General features: G+C 42.5%; 1 protein-coding gene across 2 annotated transcripts; it reads right to left on the bottom strand.

Moving 5' to 3' along the window:
- Positions 1-216: 216 nt before the first annotated feature.
- nus1 (NUS1 dehydrodolichyl diphosphate synthase subunit) lies at positions 217-22,573 on the bottom strand. 2 transcript variants are annotated; one of them, XM_033021168.1, is made up of 5 exons: positions 21,969-22,573; positions 13,517-13,642; positions 11,123-11,275; positions 7,310-7,409; positions 217-1,822 (listed from the first exon to the last, which is right to left on the bottom strand). In XM_033021168.1, exons 1-5 carry the CDS (start codon positions 22,294-22,296, stop codon positions 1,732-1,734), a joined length of 798 nt encoding a protein of 265 aa, XP_032877059.1. In that variant the 5' UTR covers positions 22,297-22,573; the 3' UTR covers positions 217-1,731. The 2 variants fall into 2 exon arrangements, with proteins under 2 accessions (XP_032877059.1, XP_032877058.1); XM_033021167.1 differs by having other exon boundaries at positions 7,310-7,412; positions 21,969-22,568.
- Positions 22,574-22,805: the final 232 nt, after the last annotated feature.

The following is a 22,805-nucleotide window of genomic DNA, read 5'->3' as shown; positions in this document are numbered from 1 at the left end:
CCATTCATCGGTTTGCATGGAACCTGGACTGGATTTCCAAGGAAGGATAAAAGTACAGCTGTGCTAATATAGTGTTCTGAGTTAGCAGCCTTTAACTTTCCTTAACCAATGTGATTCACTGTCTTCTGGTGGCTGCTTCTGCCATCAGACTTATCCCGATGGACATCTCTTTAGGAGTGATTTGACAATGCTATTTCATAAATATGACAAATCACATTTCTATTGAATAATTTTAATTACAATGGCCAAAACAAAAATATCATATGCATTTGCTCATAGTTCTATTTAATCTTTGTTTCAATTTGTGATTCCATCAGGAAGAGAATCTCCCAAGATTGTTACATATCTCATTAAAGACAATTAACCCTCAATTATGGCATAATGCTTCATAATATTATGGACGGTTGTGCCATAGCCAAAAGGACGTTTGTACATCTCTGGAGTCCTGTGCTCTTCTTCCCTGTGGTGATAACATTCTCAACAGCGTTGGATCCGAATACCTGTTCTTACGATGAGGCACAAAGATGTGATTTCCCTTTTCTACTCTGGTCAATGCCATATTTCTACTTGTAGAGCAGTAATGCGGACATAGCATTTACACAACAGAGGAAAGACACTCCAAATCTAGGACCCTGCATGTTCAGTCAAATGTATCCTGTATCATTTAAGACAAATTACAGGTTTCTATATCAGTGCATCCACCATTTGGAAATTTAGAGTTCAGATTTGAATTATTTAGGATTTTAAAACGTTACCAAAAATCTGGATATTTCATATGCCAATATAAGAATAAAACCGAGTCAGTTACAATCAGCATCCCTTCATTGGATAACATACCCATCAAACTTCATTTTTAGTTTGCTCTTTTACAGTTCTTAGGTATCCATTTTTTTTATACATAAAGTATTTGGCATTCAAACAGATCCCCTCACCCAACACCTAATTGGAGATACATCTGTCCCACAAGATTGAGAAAAGCAGAGTAAAATGAAGACTAAAGGCATGCTTCAATAGCAACAACATTCAGAGGGCAATTTTTTGCCTTAGTTTGGTTTTATCCTGCATTTAATACCGAATCACACATTGGTCTACAAAACATCTGTCAGAATGGTAACTAGCCCATGATTTTGCCATTGCACCACAGAGAACAAGTACAAACCAAGTTCCATATCATAATGATACAATGGAATAGTGCAATCTCTGACTTTACAATACTCTGTTTTATACACGCACTTAAAGCATGTGGGAAAAGGGGGTGCTGCTTTTAAACAAATTAAAGAGTGCACCAGAGGTCACATTTTGTTGAAGGCTAACTAAAATTAATCAAATATTGACATGTTGCATTAAAATGTTACTTTAAAATAGGAATATGATTTATACATTTATTGTACACTCAATTAGTGCAAGGCATTGTAGATAAATTACTCATCCATATCATCCAAGGAAGAAGTCCAATGATAATCCTTTGAACACAACTTCATTTTTATATAAAAGGTCCCATTTGAGAAAAGCCTGAATTATTGTCAAAGATAACCTTGCTCGTTTATTTTAAATAACAGATTGACCCTCACAGACATTTACACAACTAAGATTTGGACAAAGACATGTTCTTATCCTCAGTTGCTACGGAAAGACACTGAACTGGGCTTCCATAGTTCACAGGTGCTTGTAAACATTGGATATTTTAGGTCCCTTTGACTAAAGCCTGGAACTGATTCCATGTTGACTCGGTCATTTTCCCATTCGTTGCTCGCAAGCTGCAAACTGCTGGAGGGCAGAAAGAAACCTTTCATAATTTAAGTTGATGTGAGAAGGCAATGATCTGTAGGGGATAAAAGCAAAAACAAATTTGATTTTTTTTCCCCTTCATGCAGTAAAGCACATGAATAGAACAATATACTATATTCTTTAAATTGCACAATAGCACAAAATACAGAACAGGAACTGGCCCTTCAGTCCACAATTTTCTGTGCTGCACATGATGCTTACTTCAACCAATTCCTCCTGCCTGCATGCTATCATTATCCCTGCACATTCATGCTTTTATCTAAAAACCTCTTAAACACCACCATTGTATCTGCCTCCATCACCACCCCTGGCAGCTTGTTCCAGCACACCCGTGACAAATAAAACCTGCCCCGCACATCTCTTTTATTCCGTCTCAGACCTTATAGCCATGCCATCTAGTTATACAGTTTAGCAATTTCTAACCCTGAGAAAAAGCTCTTATCTGTCCTATCTATGCCTGTCATCATTTTATGAACTTCTATCAGGTGTCCCCCTCAACCTTTGACATCCAACCTCGTTCCCAATACCATCCAATCCAGAGAGCAGCCTGGTAAACTTTTTCTGTGGTTTCTGCAAATCCTCCACTCTTCCTGTAATGGGGCAACTAGAACTGCACACAATAAATACTTCAAATGTAGCATAACCAAAGTTTTAAATGTCCTCATTATTAGGCACAATGCAGGCAATTTTGACTTTTGTGACCCACCAGCCTCCAGTTGATCATTCACACCCACACAGATGAGGTAGCAGTACCTTAGAACAGTTAAACTGGGCCAACAGGCTACAATGTCCCAAACAGGTACTCATCTGAAGAAGGGTTTCGGCCCGAAACGTTGCCTATTTCCTTCGCTCCATAGATGCTGCTGCGCCCGCGGAGTTTCTCCAGCACTTTTGTGTACCCTCATTAGATCAAGGGTTGCCAATACCCTACTTAAGGTGATGTATGGCGTAGGCAGAAAGTAGCCACCTGAAGGAGTTCTAAATTTTAAGGGACCCTAAAAATTAATTTACACTTCCGTTGGTTGACTATCACCCAGACAAGTAGACAAGACTCGGCAGCACATGACCAACTTCAACCTAAAGAATTAAATGGGGATCCTAGGTTTAGTTTTAAATTGGTGGCCCACTGCCTAAAGTAAACAATCAGTTACAGTGAGCTCCAAAATAGCACCCACAGCCCTGTCAATACAGTTTTTTATAGTGACGTTAGATTTGTAACTATTCAGTCCAGATCTCCTTCAGCTTACTGAAATTAATTCTCCCCCATGGCAATTTAAGAAATATATTATCTCTTCCCCTAAAAAGGTCATGATACAATGATCAAGGTTTTGTAAGGTAACTTTGTCCAATACAAACTACTTAAATTGAAGCACCCCTTCACTGACCTTCTCCAAATGCCTTTGACAAAGCAAGGGGGAAGGTGGTCAGCGACACAGCAGCTGATATTGACTGGCCCTACGACAAATCTTGAAGAATTCCTGCACTGATACACTAAGCCTGGAATAAATGACTCAAACAACTACACACATTTTTCTTTGTTTGAGCAATGGCTCCAACCTTTGGAGTGCTTTCAACATCACGCACATCAATTTCAATTTCAACCGGAGCTTCTTTATGCTACTACTGGTCAGATGTTGCCATGAATAGTCACTCTCGCCTCTCCTCTGGAATTAAACTCTTTGGTCTGTGTTTGGTCGAAGGCTCTCATCTTGTGTGGAGCTGAATGGCCCTGGTAAATCCAAACCAGGCAATGAGCAAATTAGTGGTGACTGAATGCCGGTGATAGGACCATCAACGACATCTGATGATTGGGAGCAGGATCACTTTGTAGTAATTCACTGTAATAGATTTGTCTTGTATTGTATGTTCAGGACATACATGATCAATTATCCACAATATATGTTAGCATCAGCAGCATGGCCATTGTAAATCTATTTCTGGAATACAACATCACAGATGGGTTGTCTGGTCCCTCATCCAGTAATCTCTCCATTATTATGATATGATACCGCAACCGGTAGGCGGCGCGACTCTCGTCTGCAGCGGCCTCTGCAGTCCGTCTGCGTTTTTATTATTTTATGTCTATGTTTTAATGTAGTTTTTGTTATTTTTGTTGGGGTATGTGTGTGGGGGGGTGGGGGTGGTGTGGGGGGGAGGGGGTAACTTTTAAATCTCTCCCTGCACGGGAGACCTGACCTTTTCTTTGTCGGGTCTCCGTTGTCGTTGGGGCTGCAACGAGGAGCGGCCTCCAACAGGAAGACCGGGGACTCTGGTGCCGACTACTCACCTCACCGTCGCGGAGCTGGCCGAGTCCAGAGCGGGTGGAGCTGTGGTGGACGCTGCTGCGACCCGACCCCCGGAGATTCGGTGGCTGCAACTGCGGGTTTGGCGGACGGCACCGGGAGCCCGCGGGTACCTGGAGGGAGACCGCTTTTCAGGGCTCCCGCAACGGCGACTTCTCCCGCCCGATTTGCGGGGTTGAAGAGCTCCTGGAGCGGGGCCTACATCACCGCCCCGCGCGGCTTGGAATGGCCGCGGGAGTTTGCGAGCGCCCGCCGGGGGCTCTAACACCAAGAACCCGGTGTGCGACCTTGTATCACCCGGCGTGGTTTAATGGCCACGGGACAATTCGCCATCGCCCACCGGGGGCTTTGACTTTGACTCTGACATCGGGGGGGGGAGTGCAGTGGAGAGAGAAGTTTTTTTGGCCTTCCATCACAGCAATGTGATGGATGTTTATGTAAAATATGTTGTGTCTTGTTTGTTTGTAATGTATGGCTGCAGAAACGGCATTTCGTTTGGACCTCAAGGGGTCCAAATGACAATAAATTGAATTGAATTGAATTGAAATATCACATTAAGATCATTTTTTTGTGATGAGGAAATTTTCGGAGCGTTTCTGGCTGAGCATCGTTTCCAAAGCTTCTGCCTTGCCTCAAGCACGGATTCCCACAATATCCAATAATCCATTGATCTCTCTTTTGAACAACGTCCAAACATTAACTGCACTCTGGGGTTAAAAAATGTCAAAGTTTCACCCTGTGGTAAGTTCTTTTCATCACAATCCTTGACAATCCACTCCTTATTGTGAAATTGTAACCTCTAGGTCCAGATTGCCAGGCAGAGGAAAGAAACATCCTCTGTGCATTTACCCGGTTGAGCCCAATAATTATGGCATGTTTCAGCGAGCTCACCTCAGGTTGTTCTAAACTCTTGAGAATAGAGACCAGGCCAACCCGTTTGTGCTTCACAGTACAGACCTCTAATCGCAGACCCCAGTTCTGAGGAATAGCCACTAACTCACTGCATCCCTTCTAAAGCTACTATAACCTTCCTTAAAGAGACCAAAATGATACATAATGCTCCAAATATGGCCTCACCCACGCCTTGTATAGCTGTAATAAGACATCTTTACTCCTGAAATCACAGGCCTTCAAGTATTTTCTGCACCTGCATGCTCATTTCAGTAAGTTACTTACAGGAACACCCAGATCTTTTAACAAAAAAAATTAACCCAAGCACATTAAACCTAATTTCTCCACCTGCAACCTCCTCATATTTTCTCACAATGCAAGAGGCCATTATTCAGCCCAACATGTCTATGTTGGCTCAGAGAACATTCACATTTCTTAATTTTTATCCCTGTAACCTATTTACTTCCCAATCAATCCTTCCCAGATTCTGCCACTGATCAAGAGAAGGCAATTTATAGTAAAAGCCGCCACAGCCAGACATAAAAACAGCTTTTTCCCCCACAAATAGTAGCTCTACTCAATAACCAAAAATCTGCAGCCTCCTTTTGCTCTGGTATTTTATTTAATTCACATGTTTAATCGATAATGTTTTATTGTTAATGTTTAAGGTATAGACAAAAATGCTGGAGAAACTCAGCGGGTGAGGCAGCATCTATGGAGCGAAGGAATAGGTGACGTTTTGGGTCGAGACCCTTCTTCAGACTGATGTGGGGGTGGGGGAGGGGCTGGAAGAAGAAAGGAAGAGGCGGAGACAGTAGGCTGTGGGAGAGCTGGGAAGGGGAGGGAAGGAGGGAGAAACCAAGGACTACCTGAAATTGGAGGTCAATGTTCATACCACTGGGGTGTAAACTACCCAGCTCTCCCACAGCCTACTGTCTCCACCTCTTCCTTTCTTCTTCCCGCGCCCCCACCCTCACATCAGTCCGAAGGATCTCGACCTGAAACGTCACCTATTCCTTCGCTCCATAGATGCCGCCTCACCCGCTGAGTTTCTCCAGCATTTTTGTCTACCTTCGATTTTCCAGTATCTGCAGTTCTTTCTAAAACATATTATTAATGTTTAATGTTTTATGTGTCATTCTTAATTGTCACCGTATGTCATGTTGACATTTGCAAGCGGAGCACCGAGACAAATTCCTTGTATGTGAACAAACTTGGCCAATAAACTTTCATTCATTCATTCAATTAAACTACCATCCCTGTACATTTCTGGTTGGCATGATGGTGAGAATATGACAATCTAACTGGCCACTGGAAGAACAGCTACTGCAAAAAGACGCACCAGAGGGCTGGATTGTACTTGCTCCCTGGAGACAAGATAACTCCTGGAGATGCGGTACTGTCAGGCCTACTCACTTAGCTTGCCCTTGAAGTCTCTTTGCAACCACATCACCTCTCCATTCCCACTTTGTTTCACATCATAGCAAAAACAGAAATGTTAATTTGATCCCCTCAACCAAGCACCCAAACACAGATCCATCCCAACAGTGCACCACAACTTGTACATGTCCATATGCTCTAACCATATTCAGCCTACAGCGTGGATCTCGATGCCATACCTCTAGTTATATTTCTTTATCAATACTAATTTCTTTCTATGAGTTTTTTTATGTTTGATATAAAGTACTTGTTTAGTTTCCCTTCCCCCCCCCCCACCACGTCATACTTCTCATTATATTTTCAAGGAACCCACATTTGCCCTCACTATTCTTGGATCAGCTTCCTTCCATTAGCTGTTTAATTGTCCATCATTCAAGACTGGCTTCACAGAACCAGCACTGACCCGATTCTTAAAGTTGCAAGATAACTCAATTTTATCTACGTATGTTTTTGTAGTTTAGTATGCACTCAGTCTTGTGTTATAAAATGCCATCCACAGAACATGGTTCACTTGATTGCTCTCTGCCACTATTCAATATCCATCCTTTCATCACCAAGTCCCTACCACCAAAGAATGTGGTAACTCACTAAGTTTACTTCAACAGCATACCACTGTCCCACAAAACCAGCAGAATGATGAAAGTATCTGCAGTTTCCCCTCCTACCACCCATTTGTTTTGGTATAATAAAAGCAATAGCTTGATAACTGACAATACTAATATATTGAACATTGTTAGAATGCAGTACATCACAACCAATAGAGTCCTCAGCAGTACGCAGCTACAATGCTTTAATCAAAATATGTAACTTTAAACTCACAAAATACATCCATGTCATTATAAACTCTAAATAGACTTAAGATAAGTTAAATTCCAAAAGGCACTTACATAATCTCAGTAAGCCTGATGTGCCAAGGCAGGAAACCAAGTGTGCTGCTCACAGGTCCAAATTTCAAAACTAGATCTGGGTCAGGTAAACCTGAAGAACCTTCTAAATAGGAAAAAAAAAGTGAAATGAATACATGCATCAAGTTACACAGCAGATGACACCCCAGATAATTCTACAAGGGAAGAAAAATCAGTGTGCTGGTTAATGAACATTTAAAAAACGAACATATCAAGACCAATTGCATAAAACTGCCTCCTGGTTCACAAGCAAGTCCAAACATGTTATAATTTTATTCCATTTTAACTTGACAATGCAATGCATCCAATATACACTACTGATAAAACACTCTAATTTGAACTTTTTACAGAATTGCCACTTATCATTGTATTTAAAGAGCATCATGAATGACTATTACACTTTAGTGGTGAATTATTGTCACAGTGCTTTAGTACCAAGAGTTAGTTGGAGGGAGTATAATAGCAAGGAACTGCAGATTCTGGTTTATACCAAAGACACAAAATGCTGGTCTAACTCAGCTGGTCAGGCAGCATCTCTGGAGAAAATGGATCGGTGAAGGTTCAGATCAGAACCCTTCTTCAGACTGATTGTAGTAGGGGGAGTGAAAGGAGGCGGGACAAATCACAGCTGGCTACTGATGACCTCAGGGGAGTGGCTTCCCCTATAGGCAGATTATTGGTCAAAGGTTCAATATAGAGGCAGATGGGAGTCCAAGAGAGCTACATAGTTGTGAAGTGTGAAGCTAGTTAATAGACATTTAGTGGTGGGGTGTTGAAACTTGTGCAAGGCCGGCCAGGGATTAGCGAGGTGTTTGTAGAAGTTACTTAAAATTGGAAAATTCAATGTTCATACTGTTGTGTTGAAAGCTACCCAAATGGAATCTGGGGTGCTGTTCCTCCTGTTGATCCTTGGTGGACCTTGCACAAGCATTCAGCAAAGCAAATCTGGTCCAGGTTTGGTCTCAGCAATGTACAGAAGCCTCCATTGGGAACACTGGATGCTATTGATGAGTTTAGAGGAGGTGCATGTAAATCTCTCACCTGGAATGATTGCTGGTGTCCCTGGATGGAGCAGAGGGAGCAGGCACAAGGACTGGTGTTACATCTCCTGTGGTTGCAGGGAAAAGTACTTGAGTAAGGCGTAGTTTGGGTGGGAAGGGATGAGTGAACCTAGGAGTTGCGGAGGAAGCAGTCTCTGCAGCAGGCAGAGAGGAAGATAGATGTGATTAGGGGTGCGATCACGTTGGAGGTGACGGAAATGTCAGGACGATGTGTTGGATGCAGAGGCTTGTGGGATGAAAGGAGAGGACCATGTTGCATCTGCAGGGAGAGGCGTGGGTGAGGGATCTATTTGTGACAGCCAGGGGAACCACATTCACTAAAGGAGGATGACAACTCAGATATCCTTGTACAGAAAGCCTCATCCTGGGACCAGATGCAGCAGAGACAGAGGAATTGAGAGAGAGGGTACAGCAGCTTTGCAAGAGAGAGTAGGAAGAAGTGTAATCCAGATAATTGTGGGTGTGTGAAAACTGTAGATTAAGGGAAAGCAGCATTCTCTTTTTTTTTTTCCCCAATGACAAGCTGGCCTCTAATATCATCTAAAAAAAGGTGTCAGGTTTGATTTATTGGTAACATCCGGCCTAATTTCACTACTTTCCAAGAGCATTGCACTATTTAATTTCTGAAACATCTTGTAGCGTAAAAAATATCAAACACAAGAAATTTCTTCCAACTAACGATAAAACCAAAAACACTACTGTAGCAAATAAAACGGAAGGAACTTAGCGGATCATGCCAAACTGATGTCTAACCAAACTCTCCCCAGCGCCTGATCAAAACCAAATAATTCTTGGTGTCATCCGAGCTCACAAAATAATCGCCCAATTAAATCTCCACTATATCTGCAGGACTGCTGATTCCATCTTCATACTGTCAGCATCCCTTCAAATCTCCCACTGCTAAAATCACCATACTCATCCAATCTAATACACTTCGGACCAACTAACTTCCACTCTGCATACAAAAACCCTATTGCGGCTAAGCTAACACATCAAGTCTTACTCACTTACAACCACATAACAGTTAGTCTGCATTGATGCCCTGGTTTGATAATGTCTTAATTGTAAAACCATCAAGCTCTACTTCAAATATCTCCATAGATTCACTATGCCCTCACTTATAACCTTCAGCCATTAAATCCATTGAAAGGCCAGTGATCTTATAATTCAGATATCTGACTTTTGCGGTGGAAATTTGTTTAATAAATCTGCTATGTAGCACGAGGACATTTGTAATAGTAAATGGATATGATGAATGAAGGCAGATCAATGGTTACTTGCTCATTTTCCCAACTAGAATGTGTCATGCATAACAAATACTAGGATAACTGACCATGTTTATACTTTTGTTAGGACCATGCACGATTACCCTCAGTACATTTAATTTAGAAGTGCTTATAATGTCAGAGCGAAAGCGTGGAAACAGGCCCTTCAGCCCAACTTGCCGACACTGGCCAACGCGTCTCATCTACACTAGTCCCACCCATCTTTGGCCCATATTCCTCTAAACCTGTCCTATCCATGTACCTGTATAAATGTTTCTTAAACATTGCTATAGTGCCGGCCTCAACTACCTCCTCTGGTAGTTCATTCCATCCACCCACACACTTTGCGTGAAAAATGTACCCCTCGGATTCTTATTAAATCTTTCCCACCTCATATTAAACCTATGTCATCTGGTTCTCGATTCCCCTAATCTGAGCAAGAAACTATGTGGGTTTACCTGATCTATTCCTCTCATGATTTTGTACACCTCTATAAGATCACCACTCATCCTCTTGCGCTCCAGGGAATAAAGTCCTAGCTTGCTCAACCTCTCCTCATAGCTCATGCCCTCGCGTTCTGGCAACATCCTCGTAAATCTTCTCTGCACCCTTTCCAGCTTAACAACATCGTTCCTATAACATGGTGCCCAAAACTGAATACAATACTCTAAATGCGGCCTTGCCAACACCTGTACAACTGTAACATGACCTCCCAACTTCTGACTGATGGCCAATGTGCCAAAGGCTTTTTTGACCACCCTATCTACCCATGACGTCACTTTCACCGACTATGTGCCTGTACTCCTAGATCCCTCTGCTCTAGAACACTAACCAGAGCACTACCGTTTACTGGGCAATGTTCTGCCCATGTTAGTCCTCCCAAAATGCAACATCTCACATTTCTCTGTGTTAAATTTTGTCAACCATTCCTTCAGCCCACCTGCCCAACCGATCAAGATCCTGCTGCAATTTTTGACAACCACCATCACTATCTACAATACCACCCACTTGTGTTATCTGCAAACTTGCTTGTCGAAGTAGTAAGATGGATGACTATGAATGTGTATTATATGGTTAACTATTTGGAATTAAATTGAATTCAATTCAATTCAAATCTAGGAATCAAAAAGTAGGCAGAAGGTGTGGCCATGAAACAATGAAAAAACAGGCTTGTCACGAGAATTTGTAATGCTACGAATTATGTCAGAACCAAATTGACTAAAATGATGGAAACTATTCCAATTAATAATACATTTGATAAATATTTGAGTATCACATTTTAAATACAAATTTAATAAATTTAAATTAGGAATGAATTTTAAATAATGCAATTAAAAATAAACTTTCAATGGATTGCATATCACTGTCACAAATGTTTTTTTTTAAAGATGCAATCTGAAGATATTTTCAAAGGATGCAAGCAAATTACAGATTAACGTTCCTTCCACTGACCAACAGGTGGCACTCACCTCTAAGTAAACTGTCCATGATATTAACATTTAGATCAGTAGACCTTCTTTGCTGTTGAGCAACTAATTGACAGTACGTCTTAGCAGCTTTCACTATATTGGCTTTCCCATCATCAGGTGAAAGCACTTTCACTGTGGTCGGACAACATAAAACTGAAATAAGGTAAAAGAATACAATATGTCAATTGCAATGTTTAAATTAACTTAAAACATGCAGAGGTAATGGTGCTCAAATGGGTAAAATATAAGATTTTGTCAGCTACATGTCTTTGATTTTATGATGTAGCTCATATCATTATCCAAAAAACTTCTGGTTGGACAACAGGAAGGTATGAGATACCTCACGTGTCCTGCTACACCAGCTATTGAAAGCAAGCAGTCAGATGCAGCTTAAAGTTATGGCAAATGACCTACGCTGAAAGAGGATTTGAGTAATGGAGTAGTTAGCTCCCATCTGAAGTTTTTGTGCAGTTTTTGAGCCCCTTATCTGAGCAAAGGTGTTCTTGTCATAGAGGTGGTGCAAGAAAGGTTTACTAGACTGATTTCTGGAAGGTAAATGAAGAGATTGGGCAAGCTGGGCTTAATTTCACTGGAGTAGAATAACGAGATGGAACTTCCTGTAAATCTGTAAAGTCCTAACAGGAATTGATAGACGAGACACTTGCAATTCACAATGGTTGGAAGGCTGAGAACCAGGATCATACACTCAGCATACAGGCATGCTATTTAAAAGAGAGATCAGGGGGAAAATGTTCACCCAGGTGATTTACATGTCAAATTCAATACCACAGAAGACAATAGGGGTCATTAAATATTGTAGATTGGTTTATGCATGCAACCAATCATATATAGGTTAGCATCACTAACCCCGCCTTACTGTATCATTTATATTAACACCCACTTCCTATGCTACACAGTTCGGGTAGCAGACAGGATGCAGTGACAACTAACATGCTACTGTGCTGTTAAGTCTGTATGTGGATTAAAGATGATCTTAATTTACATGCCGTGTATGCCTTGTTTACAAATATATTCAAAGGTAGTAGACATATTCCTTAATGCTAAACGGAATAACAATGGTGAAATGGATTATGAACCCCGCTTCCTTCAGGTAGAAGGTACAGGAGCCTGAAGACTGCAACGACCAGGTTCAGGAATAGCTACTTGCCCACAGCCATCAGGTTATTAAACTTGGCTTCCACAAAACGATGAACATTAATAGCCCATTATCTGTTATTTGCACTTTATCACTTTAATTATTCATGTGTGTATATATTTATATAATGGTATATGGACACACTGATCTGTTCTGTAGTCATGCCTACTATGTTCTGTTGTGCTGAAGCAAAGCAAGAATTTCATTGTCCTATCAGGGACACATGACAATAAACTCTCTTGAATCTTGAACCATTGTTTCATTGAATGATGAAGCCTGCTCCTATTTTCTATCCATGGATAGAATGTCTGTTTTTTAAAGTAGTTTTAATACATTCAAGATGAAAATCAATGGGCTTTTATCACATTGCTCTGTGTAAGGATTTGTGATAATAATAGACTTCAGTAAGAGAATGGACCATATGATTTTCCGTCATATATCACAACCTTCAGAAAATGCAACTGAAAATTTTCCATCTGTACACAACTAAAACTCTGATCTTGTTATCTTCCAGTTTGCACGGTCTTTCTATTTGCGCAAAAACGGTACGCGATAGCGCTATGATTTTTCGCCAGCGTACTCATCGTTCTCCTCTACTGCGAGTGCACCAAGTTTTGTTCCGATCAGGGGTCTAATGTAAAAGTTAGCAAGGTTTAAAAATCGCACGTGCACAGATCGATCTTCTCTCCTGCCAGTCAGCGCGGCGTGGATTGGTTTCTTCTCCTGTCACTCTGCGGGACGGTCTGCCCCTTCCTGTGCCATCGCATCTTTACTGGAGCTGTGGGAATCTCTGGATGGACGACTCTGGATAGCCTGGTCACCAACCAGACACAATTTTCGGAGGGACCGGAAGCGGCCCCTCCCAACCCAGCCCAGCATGGAGATGTCACCGATGTCGCTAAACGGTGTCGGAGACTCTACTGGAGCTGAGGGAGGCTCTGGATGGCCTGATCTCCAACCAGACACCATTTTCAGAGGGACTGGAAGCGGCCCGGCCCAACCCAGCGCAGTCGGAGATGTCGCCAGACGGGAAACAGACTCTGATCCCGTCTTTTCACCAAGGTCTTCCCCCCCTCCCCCACAACCCCCCTCGCCCACACACACCGTTCCCCCTCCCCCCCCTCACCCTCACCCCCCTCTCCCACACACCCCTCTCCCCCCCACACACCGCTGCCCCCCACACACCGCTGCCCCCCACTTAGTCTAGTGTTCAATAAACTTCGTCAAATGTTACTCACCTTGTTCAACTTTCCTGGTACTATTTAAAAATTCAGTAGAATACTTTGAAGAATCCAGACCCAATAATTCTTGTTGCTGTTTTAAGATTTCCTCCATAAGCCTGGAATTGTTTCTCTTGAAAATACCTGAAAAACACACCAGTCACATCAGGTAAAATGATTAAAAACAGTGATTACAATAGGCAAAACAACAGCAAGGGAGACAATACCACTACTAAAGCAGCTGATACCAGTCAGTGACTTTCCCCAAGGACATCAATGAGCAATAGAGCCCTCATTTGAGACAATTGAGTCTACAGGAACAAATGGCAAGACACAAAAGCCAATTGCAGAACATGTTATTAAAGACCGAAATCATTAGCATTTTCATTTTGGGTATCCATGACAAAAAACTTTCACACCCTTCTCGGAGCAACAACAGAAGAGTTTATTAAACAGCATCTTTTACGAGAAATGTAAAGATATAGTGTACATGAAAAAAAGTGAAATACAACCCGGTTTGCTGTATTTATGTTGAAAAAAAATTTAGTCTCAGTGTCTTCAAGCTAAAGAATAGCTGATTAGATTAAAATAAATTGCTTGCAGGACCTAACTGTATTTACAATAATCCCAGCTCTGTTAGCACAAACATCATGACACCAAAGGCAGGTAGGGTCTTAGGGTGCAGGAAAAGAGAACGGTAGCAGAAGGTTGGAGATGTAAACATAAATGCTCCTATCTAGATAAGCAAGTCATAGAAACATAGAAAATAATTGCAGGAGTAGGCCAATCAGTTCTTCAAGCCAGCACCACAATTCAATATGATCATAGCTGATCATCCAAAATAAATACCCCATTCCAGCTTTCTCCACATTTCCCTTGATTCCGTTAGCCGTGCACGCCATATCTCTATCACAGTCGCCTCTACCACAGTAATAAATTTGAAGACTTTCCGAAATATCAGAGGTCATTTGAATTTCTCCGTATCCCCCAGGGAAATGGCCAGGGTGTTGATAGTTTTATTTGACATGAATACTCATCTCAATAATCAAATGATGTATTTGCTATGAAAGGTCACACGGTGAAAGTATTTAATATAATCACCCTCTTAATTACAGAAATAAAATCTCTGCAGTCTGTACAAGACCCAGATATTATATTTGGAGCTTGGAATAAATTGTACGATTAATTTTCAGGATCACACACAACAGGGTCACAAAAGAATGTGTTGGCTTATCCACTACCTGACTTGGAAGACCAACTCCTTCACACAACTCCTTTTCAGCATTCATCCAATAAATGATTCCTAGTTTTTTGTTAAATTCTAGTAGAAATTTTAAATACAGACTCTAATTTGAAAGCTTTTAAATAAGGTCTGAATTAACAGCTTTCAAATGCAAGTGCATTTACTTCCCACGCTGAGCATTATCAAAAGTGTTCACAACTGTTCTCCACTGAAAACATGGACCAAGCAAAAAAAATTGTCATGATCTTGTTATTTTCAGAAACCAGTGGTTAAATTGCAGTGAATAATTTGACATCATAATAATGTGATTAATAGAATAGTTGGGCACAAGTAGCACAACTTAAGCAGCTTAGATTTTCTGTTCCTGAACTTATGATTCCTTCCTTAAAAAAACTATGCAATTAGAATAAAATTGCAATACTCATCCTAATGCTCAGGTACATAGTGGCATCCCTCCATTTTTGTGTAATTCTCAATTTCCATTACTTCAATAACAGACGTGTTATTCAGCCCCTTTCTCTGCGATTTATATTTCTTTCCTCACTCCTTAACTATCTTCTAGTTTCCATTTTTACATGGTGCATTCTCAAGTTCTATAGGTTAAATTAACACAATTTTATTAAAAGATTTTAAAAGAGCTCAGTTTCATTGTGGAGAATGGAACGATCTCTTTGTTTACTTTAAGTTTACTTTAGAGATACAGCGCAGAAACAGGCTCTTCATCCAACCAAGTCCGCACTGACCAGCAATCACCCTGTGCACTAACAGTATCTTACACACACTTGGGACAATTTACAATTTTACGGATGCCGATTAACCTATAAATCTTTAAGTCTTTGGAGTATGGGAGGAAACCGGAGGACTTGAAGAAAACCCACGCAGGTCACAGGGAGAACGTACAAACTCCATACAGACAGCACACGCAGTCAGAATTGAACCCAGGTCTCTGGCGCTATAAGACAGCAGCACTATCCCTGCGCCACTGTGGCCTGCAATACAAAACTTGGAACTTAACATATCTAGCTGTTGAAAATGTAAACTGTTAAAGGGGAACCGATTGAGTAGCTACAGAGAAGTGAAATTTGCTGATCAAAAAATTTAAGATCAAGAGTAGGTTTAGTTTATTGTCACGTGTACCGAGGTACCGTAAAAGGCTTTTGTTGCGTGCTAACCAGGCAGCAGAAAGATAATACATGATAACAATCGAGCAATTTACAGGGTACAGAACCTACAATAAATGGTCCCAGACCTCGCAAATGCGAGCTAGGAAGTGAGGACTGGTAAAATTGGTGTTGGGCCAACTTTGAATTAGAAATTGATCATTTTTAACAAAAGGGTGACAAAGGCAGAGAAGCAGGTTACTTCACAGCCATGATCTCGTTACTTCACAGCCATGATCTCATTAACAGCAAGACAGACTCAGTGGGTTATTTCTATTCTCAAGGAAAGCCCAGATGACCAGAGTCCTCAACCTACAGCCAGGCAAGCACAAAACCATGAAGAAAGAAATCTGCTAAGGGTCACAGGTTGCCTCCGATATTTATAAATGCTCCTGCAAACAAAAAGGAAGTTTTGAGCAATTAGCCACACTACAACATAGCACAATTAATAAAATTTCAATTTGATAATTTCAGGTCATTCAAATAAATAACTTGGACCATCTAAAGCAATGATTTCCTGTAACACAGCCAGTTGCCTAATTGAGGTATTTAAAAAAACTGCATATTAATCAAAATTGTAATTGCACAATTAAACAAATGCCAACATGTTTTAACTTGTTCAATGGAAAAAGCTTTCCCAGAATAGCCTAAGACTTTTTTTGACCACCTAATTACTATATATCTAAATTGTCAAATGACAGTTCTTGCCCCTTGCTCTAAATAACCAAGATCAAATTTAGATGATTCTAAAGGAGCAAAAACTTAAGAGCTCTTGTTAAGGAATACAGATTTCCCTTTCTTAAAGGACACCGATTTGATTCGGTTGGGAATTTTAAATATAAACTAGACTAAGTGGGACCTGTTGAGTCCCATGTTCACACGGGATGGCTGGTCCCCCAACGCAATTTTCCACCTCTCCACCAATTCCAATATTGGTGGCCAGTGGGGTGGAGCGGCTTTCTGGAGCGCTAGTATGGGTGTTGTGGACCGAAGGGACTGGTTTCCAGAGGGCTACTATGGACATTGTGGGCCGAATGGATTCTTGGGCTGGCAGCTCAGTCACTCAGGCCTGGTGGGCTGGCAGCTCAGTCACTCAGGCCTGGGGGACTGGCAGCGCAGCCACTCAGGGCTGGCAGCGCAGCCACTCAGGGCTGGCAGCGCAGCCACTCAGGGCTGGCAGCGCAGCCACTCAGGGCTGGCAGCGCAGCCACTCAGGGCTGGCAGCGCAGCCACTCAGGGCTGGCAGCGCAGCCACTCAGGGCTGGCAGCGCAGCCACTCAGGGCTGGCAGCGCAGCCACTCAGGGCTGGCAGCGCAGCCACTCAGGGCTGGCAGCGCAGCCACTCAGGGCTGGCAGCGCAGCCACTCAGGGCTGGCAGCGCAGCCACTCAGGGCTGGCAGCGCAGCCACTCAGGGCTGGCAGCGCAGCCACTCAGGGCTGGCAGCGCAGCCACTCAGGGCTGGTGGGCTGGCAGCGCAGCCACTCAGGGCTGGTGGGCTGGCAGCGCAGCCACTCAGGGCTGGTGGGCTGGCAGCGCAGCCACTCAGGGCTGGTGGGCTGGCAGCGCAGCCACTCAGGGCTGGCAGCTCAGCCACTCAGGGCTGGTGGGCTGGCAGCGCAGCCACTCAGTGCTGGTAGTTCACTGATGGCTATTCCTTGAAATTCCATTTCAAGCAGGGTGCAGGCCACCAAATTCAATTTCATAGCATTTCAAGCAAAGTGCATGCCACCAAATTCAATTTCATAGCAGTTCAGGCAGAGAGCAGGCCACCAAAGTCAATTTCATATCTTTTCAGGCAGAGTGCAGGCCACCAAAGTCAATTTCATAGCCTTTCAGACAGTGCAGGCCACCAAAAGTGCAGGCCACCAAACTCAATTTCATAGCATTTCAGGCAGAGTGCAGGCCACCAAATTCAATTTCATAGCATTTCCAGCAGAGTGCAGGCCACCAAATTGCCAAACAACTCGTTGCATTGTCATTAAGGGCTAACAAATCATTTATTGTAAGTACATTGCAGACTCACAGTTCAGTTGATTCACAGCTTAGAATCACAGTTGTGGACTCTCCCTCACGATCTTCACGTCCAGGCATCCGGGTTTTATAGTCCTCCCCCCCCCCCCCCCCCTCGGAAGGGGCATTACCTTCATCGTGGTGATTAACAGGTGAGAGGGCCAATCAGCCGATCAAGATTTTTTTTAAACACTCAGAACGTTTTAATTTTTCATCGATCGGAAAAATCCTCAGGGCTGCCTCAGCGGAGGAGTACTGTGAGTAAGATGGCCAACAATCATAGCGATATATGGTAGCGTTATTTTCTAAAATCAATATACAGCGCAGACAGGAAGTGATCAAGATGAGACTTTTAGTTATATAGATGGCGTGGGGTTCATGTCATGTAAAACAGAACCTTTCCGGACAGGATGGCTGTCTAAGGTACATTAACGGCATGAGATAGACAGGTAGCAAGAAACATATGGAGCATAAACACAAATGGACCATTTGGGTCAAATTGCTCACTTCAAATTTGGTTTAATTCAACCCTGGTATTTAATGATTCAGGCATTTATCATCCATTAGTTTTGTTTAGTTAGAGATATTGCACGGAAACGGGCCCTTCGACCCACCAAATCCGCGCCAACCAGCGATCCCCGGATATCAACACTATCCTACACACACTAGGGACAATTTACATTGATACAAAGCCAATTAACCCACAAACCTGTACGTTTTTGGAGTGTGGAAGGAAGCCGAATATCTCGGAGAAAACCCATGCAGCCATGGGGAGAATGTACAAATGCCATACAGACAGCACCCATAGTTGGGATCGAACCCGGGTCTCTGGCGCTGAAAGTGTTACAAGGCAACTCTACCGCTGTGCCACCCTGATTAATGATGCCAGTTGAGAACTTAGAGGTGATCCACATGTTTGGATCACTTTTGTCTATTTCCTGAAGGTATTTCCACAGTAATGTTGGTAGAACCAGAATTTTAATGCAGCAATAAGAAGGATGACGTGTTCACATCAAAATTGAAGATCATTGAAGGTGCACATGAACAGCTTAATACAGTCAAGTCCTGGAGCACAGGTTTTCAGCACTAAGAGCAAGATGGCTGGGTGCGATGGTGCAGGCTGCGATGGATAATCTACTTGGCACTTCTGGCTAAAAGGCTTTGCAAATTCTTCAAGCGTTGTTTGCACTCATGCTAGTTTCCACCACCCACAGAGGATGGAAATATTCATAGATCTCTTATTCAATCGTGTTTAAACACCTATCACTATTCATGGCAGTACAGTAGAGCTTTGATCGGATCCATTGAATGCAAGATCACGCAGCACTGTTACAACATGCTACCTAGCACTTACTTGTCCCATTGGGCAAAAGGTATAGAAGTGTGAAAAAGCATACCTCCAGATTTAGGGAGTTTCTTCCCAGCTGTTATCAGGCAACTGGACCATCCTACCAACAACAATCAGCAGTCCTGAGCTACTATCTACTTCATTGGATACTCTTGGACTATCTTTGATCAGACTTTGCTGGACTTTATCTTGCACTAAACAATATTCCCGTTATCATGTATCTGCACACTGTGGGTTGCTCAATTATAATCATGTATTGTCTTTCCACTGACTGGTTAGCACACAACAAAAGCTTCTCACTGAACCTCGGTACACGTGACAAACTAAACACAATAAAGTTCTCTGTTGTGGCTTAAACAGGTCGGCGCCTCAGTTACGGCAGTTCAGCTGCTGCAACACTCTTAAATACATTATTTTTCCCAAAGTGGCTTGTAGACTTCACTATAATTGGTAGGTGTTTCTAGGAATAATACAGAAGGTGCAGGATCAGTTCATTCCTAGGAGGAAGAAAGATTCCAAGGGGAGAAAGGGATGACCATGGCTGACAGGGGACGTCAGGGACAGTATAAAAATTAAAGCGAAGAAGTACAACGTAGCAAATGTTTTCGCTTAATTAAAATAAAAGTAAAATAAAGACCGAATTGAACTTGCTAATTACTTAGATGTAACCCACAATTCTTCTGTGATCAATAAAAAGAAAACATACCAAGGTGAATGGTGAATACAATTACAAATGCAAAGAGCAGTGATGACAACAACACCTAAGCACAACTAGACTTTCAATGCATTTTCCATAACTGTATTAAAACAAAGTTCGGAAGAAAGAAGTCATCCTGTTAATAAACAAAAAAATGTACCACATTGAAACTAGTGCATTTTTTAAGTAAAATTTGACAAATCTCATTTATAACAGGATCAAAACCATGATAAATGGTAAGATTTAGTAACATGGTTTACTCTTTTTGGCCTTCAACAAAACTGCAATTTGATCTCTTTGGCCCATTGGGCAGCCAGGTGTGAACACAGTTCACCGCCACCTCCTAAACACTAAACCTTTGTTAATGCAATATTTGTTAACCCCTGCAATTTAATCTCAATCCCTGGTAGGCTGTTTATCTCTTCGCATAAACATAAATGTTACCAGCAAATCCAAATAACTTGCTCACAGGGTTGACACAAAATGCTGGAATAACTCAGCGGGACAAGCCGCATCTCTGGAGAGAAGGAATGGGTGACGTTTCAAGTCGAGACCCTACTTCAGACATTGTGGCCTTCATTTTGAAAGGATTTGAGTTTAGGAGCAAAGAGGTCCTATTGCAGTTTTACAGGGCCCTGGTGAGACCGCACCTGGAGTATTGTGCGTAATTTTGGTCTCCAAATTTGAGGAAGGACATTCTTGCTATTGGGGGAGTGCAGCGTAGATTCACCAGGTTAATTCCCAGGATGGCGAGACTGACATATGATGAAAGAATGGGTCGACTGGGCTTGTATTCACTGGAATTTAGAAGGATCAGAGGGGATCTTATAGAAACATGTAAAATTCTTAAAGGATTGGACAGGCTAGATGCTTGAAAAATGTTACCAATGTTGGGGGAGTCGAGAACTAGGGGTCACAGTTTAAGAATAAGGTGTAGGCCATTCAGGACTGAGATGAGGAAAAACGTTTTCACCCAAAGTGTTGCGAATCTGTGAAATTCTCTGCCACAGAAGGCAGTGGAGGCCAATCCACTGGACGTTTTCAAGAGAGAGTTTGAATTAGCTCTTAGGGCTAAAGGAATCAAGGGATATTGAGAAAAAGCAGTTACTGATTTTAGCAGTTACTGATTTTAGATGATTAGCCAAGATCATATTAAATGGCAGTGCGGGCTCGAAGGACCAAATGGCCTACTCCTGCACCTATTTTTCTATGTATCTATGCCCCTCCCAATCTTTTCATATTTCTTCTCCTTCTAATCATGACATAAAAACGTTCAATTGATGAATTGTTTGGGTACATTAAAGGTACGGCAGAAATGGAAACTTAACTAAGGTTTAAAGTAAAAAACACGATAAAATATGAAACGTTGAAATTTAATTATTATACATTTGTCCCTCGAGAACAGTATCAAAATATTTAAGTATTTAATCATTTGTCAGGATGGCACTTACAACTAAAATGTCATGCATGGGTCAACTGACGTCAATTAAAAGTATCATTTTCTACTGAGGGGTCATTGACCGGAAACATAAATTCTTTTTTTCTCTCTCCATGTGGTGTTTGTATTATCGGGGAGTTTCAGATTTACAACATCACCAGTGTTTAGCCTTGATTCTACAATTAATCTTTATTAAAGATAACGTGTCATCGGTAAACCACCCACCACCAAAGAAAATCTCTCCTGTCCATTACACGTTTCACTCGAGCAAGTCATTCCGACGTGAAGTAATGTGAATGGCATTTCATTACAAAATAAAATGGATCATCCGCTTTTCAAGTGTGTTTAATTGTCATAATGGAACATAATTGAGAAAATGGAAGAATGAAATTCTTACTTGCAGCAGTATACAGGTCAGTAAACACAGTACTCATTGATAACATCATAAACCGGAAATGTTCAATAAATTATTAAAAAATAATAATATTGGTACAAACAAGCTTTTAAGCGCAGAAATAAGTTCACACTCAGACCCCTGGTTAGTGCGTGCTATGCCCTTGCAACGACGCTTACCTTGGTTGTCATAGACGCTAACATAGGAGATGCCCACGGCCATGCACCAGACCACCAGGCTGGCGATGTCGGTGTAGCTGCTCTCTTCCTCGGTGACCACCAGCCCCAGGTGCAGCGGCAGCTTCTTCAGCCCGCGCCCGTCCGCCCGCCAGCGCGCGCGGCGGCTCTGTCCTTTGTTGCGGGTGTCCTGGGAGCCGCGCGCCAGCAGCGCCGCGTTCCACCGCGCCCAGGCGCACATTCCACGGCGGAGCCAGGCGCCCAGGGTCCGCTGCAGCCACAGCAAGGCGTGCAGCAGCCGCCACACCAGCTCAAACACCGCCATGGCCATCGCCTCCCCTGTGCAAGCGCAGGGCCAAGCCACACCAAACCACACAGCTGCTTAACTAGATGAAAACGGGTCTGATCGAAATGTCACATTGAAGGAAAGAGGGGGAAGCCAGGTTGCCCGCTCAGCAGTTACTTTCCCAGAACGATTGCAAATCATTGCCAACTCCCCCAAAACAGCGGCGCCATCTTTACTCGGTTTTAAAACAAGCGTTAACTTTCACCTTTGACTTTAGCAACACATGGAGCGCGGGTATTGGTCCACGGGCTTCCCACCGCCGTGCACGTCAAGCCTTGGGTGACAGCGGCAAGAACAGCATCGCACACTCTCTCTCTCAGCCAAACCTCCAGCGCCCCCTAAGCAGGCAGAACACAACTCAGAAACGCAACCGTAGTCTTCAAATCAATGCAACGCTGATCAAAGATACTGACGCTGATGGACTGAATCGCAGCACTAAGTAATGGGCCCGTCCATGTAACTGCCTAAGCTACTGTATTTCTACCAAAGATCTA

Source organism: Amblyraja radiata, chromosome 5 (assembly GCF_010909765.2).
Source record: "Amblyraja radiata isolate CabotCenter1 chromosome 5, sAmbRad1.1.pri, whole genome shotgun sequence".
Taxonomy (NCBI): Eukaryota; Metazoa; Chordata; class Chondrichthyes; order Rajiformes; family Rajidae; genus Amblyraja; species Amblyraja radiata.
Note: the sequence above shows the minus strand (reverse complement) of the source record. Positions and strands in the feature narration are given on the sequence as shown.

What these genes read in the sequence shown, in the direction of transcription:
- nus1 (XM_033021167.1), bottom strand. Translation starts at nt 22,296, where the DNA reads ATGGCCATGGCGGTGTTTGAGCTGGTGTGGCGGCTGCTGCACGCCTTG. An exon ending in TACCAGGAAAGTTGAACAAG is followed by an intron (nt 11,276 to 13,516) that starts GTGAGTAACATT and finishes ACCTTATTTCAG; the next exon opens with TTTTATGTTGTCCGACCACA. An exon ending in CATGGACAGTTTACTTAGAG is followed by an intron (nt 7,413 to 11,122) that starts GTGAGTGCCACC and finishes TTTCCTATTTAG; the next exon opens with AAGGTTCTTCAGGTTTACCT.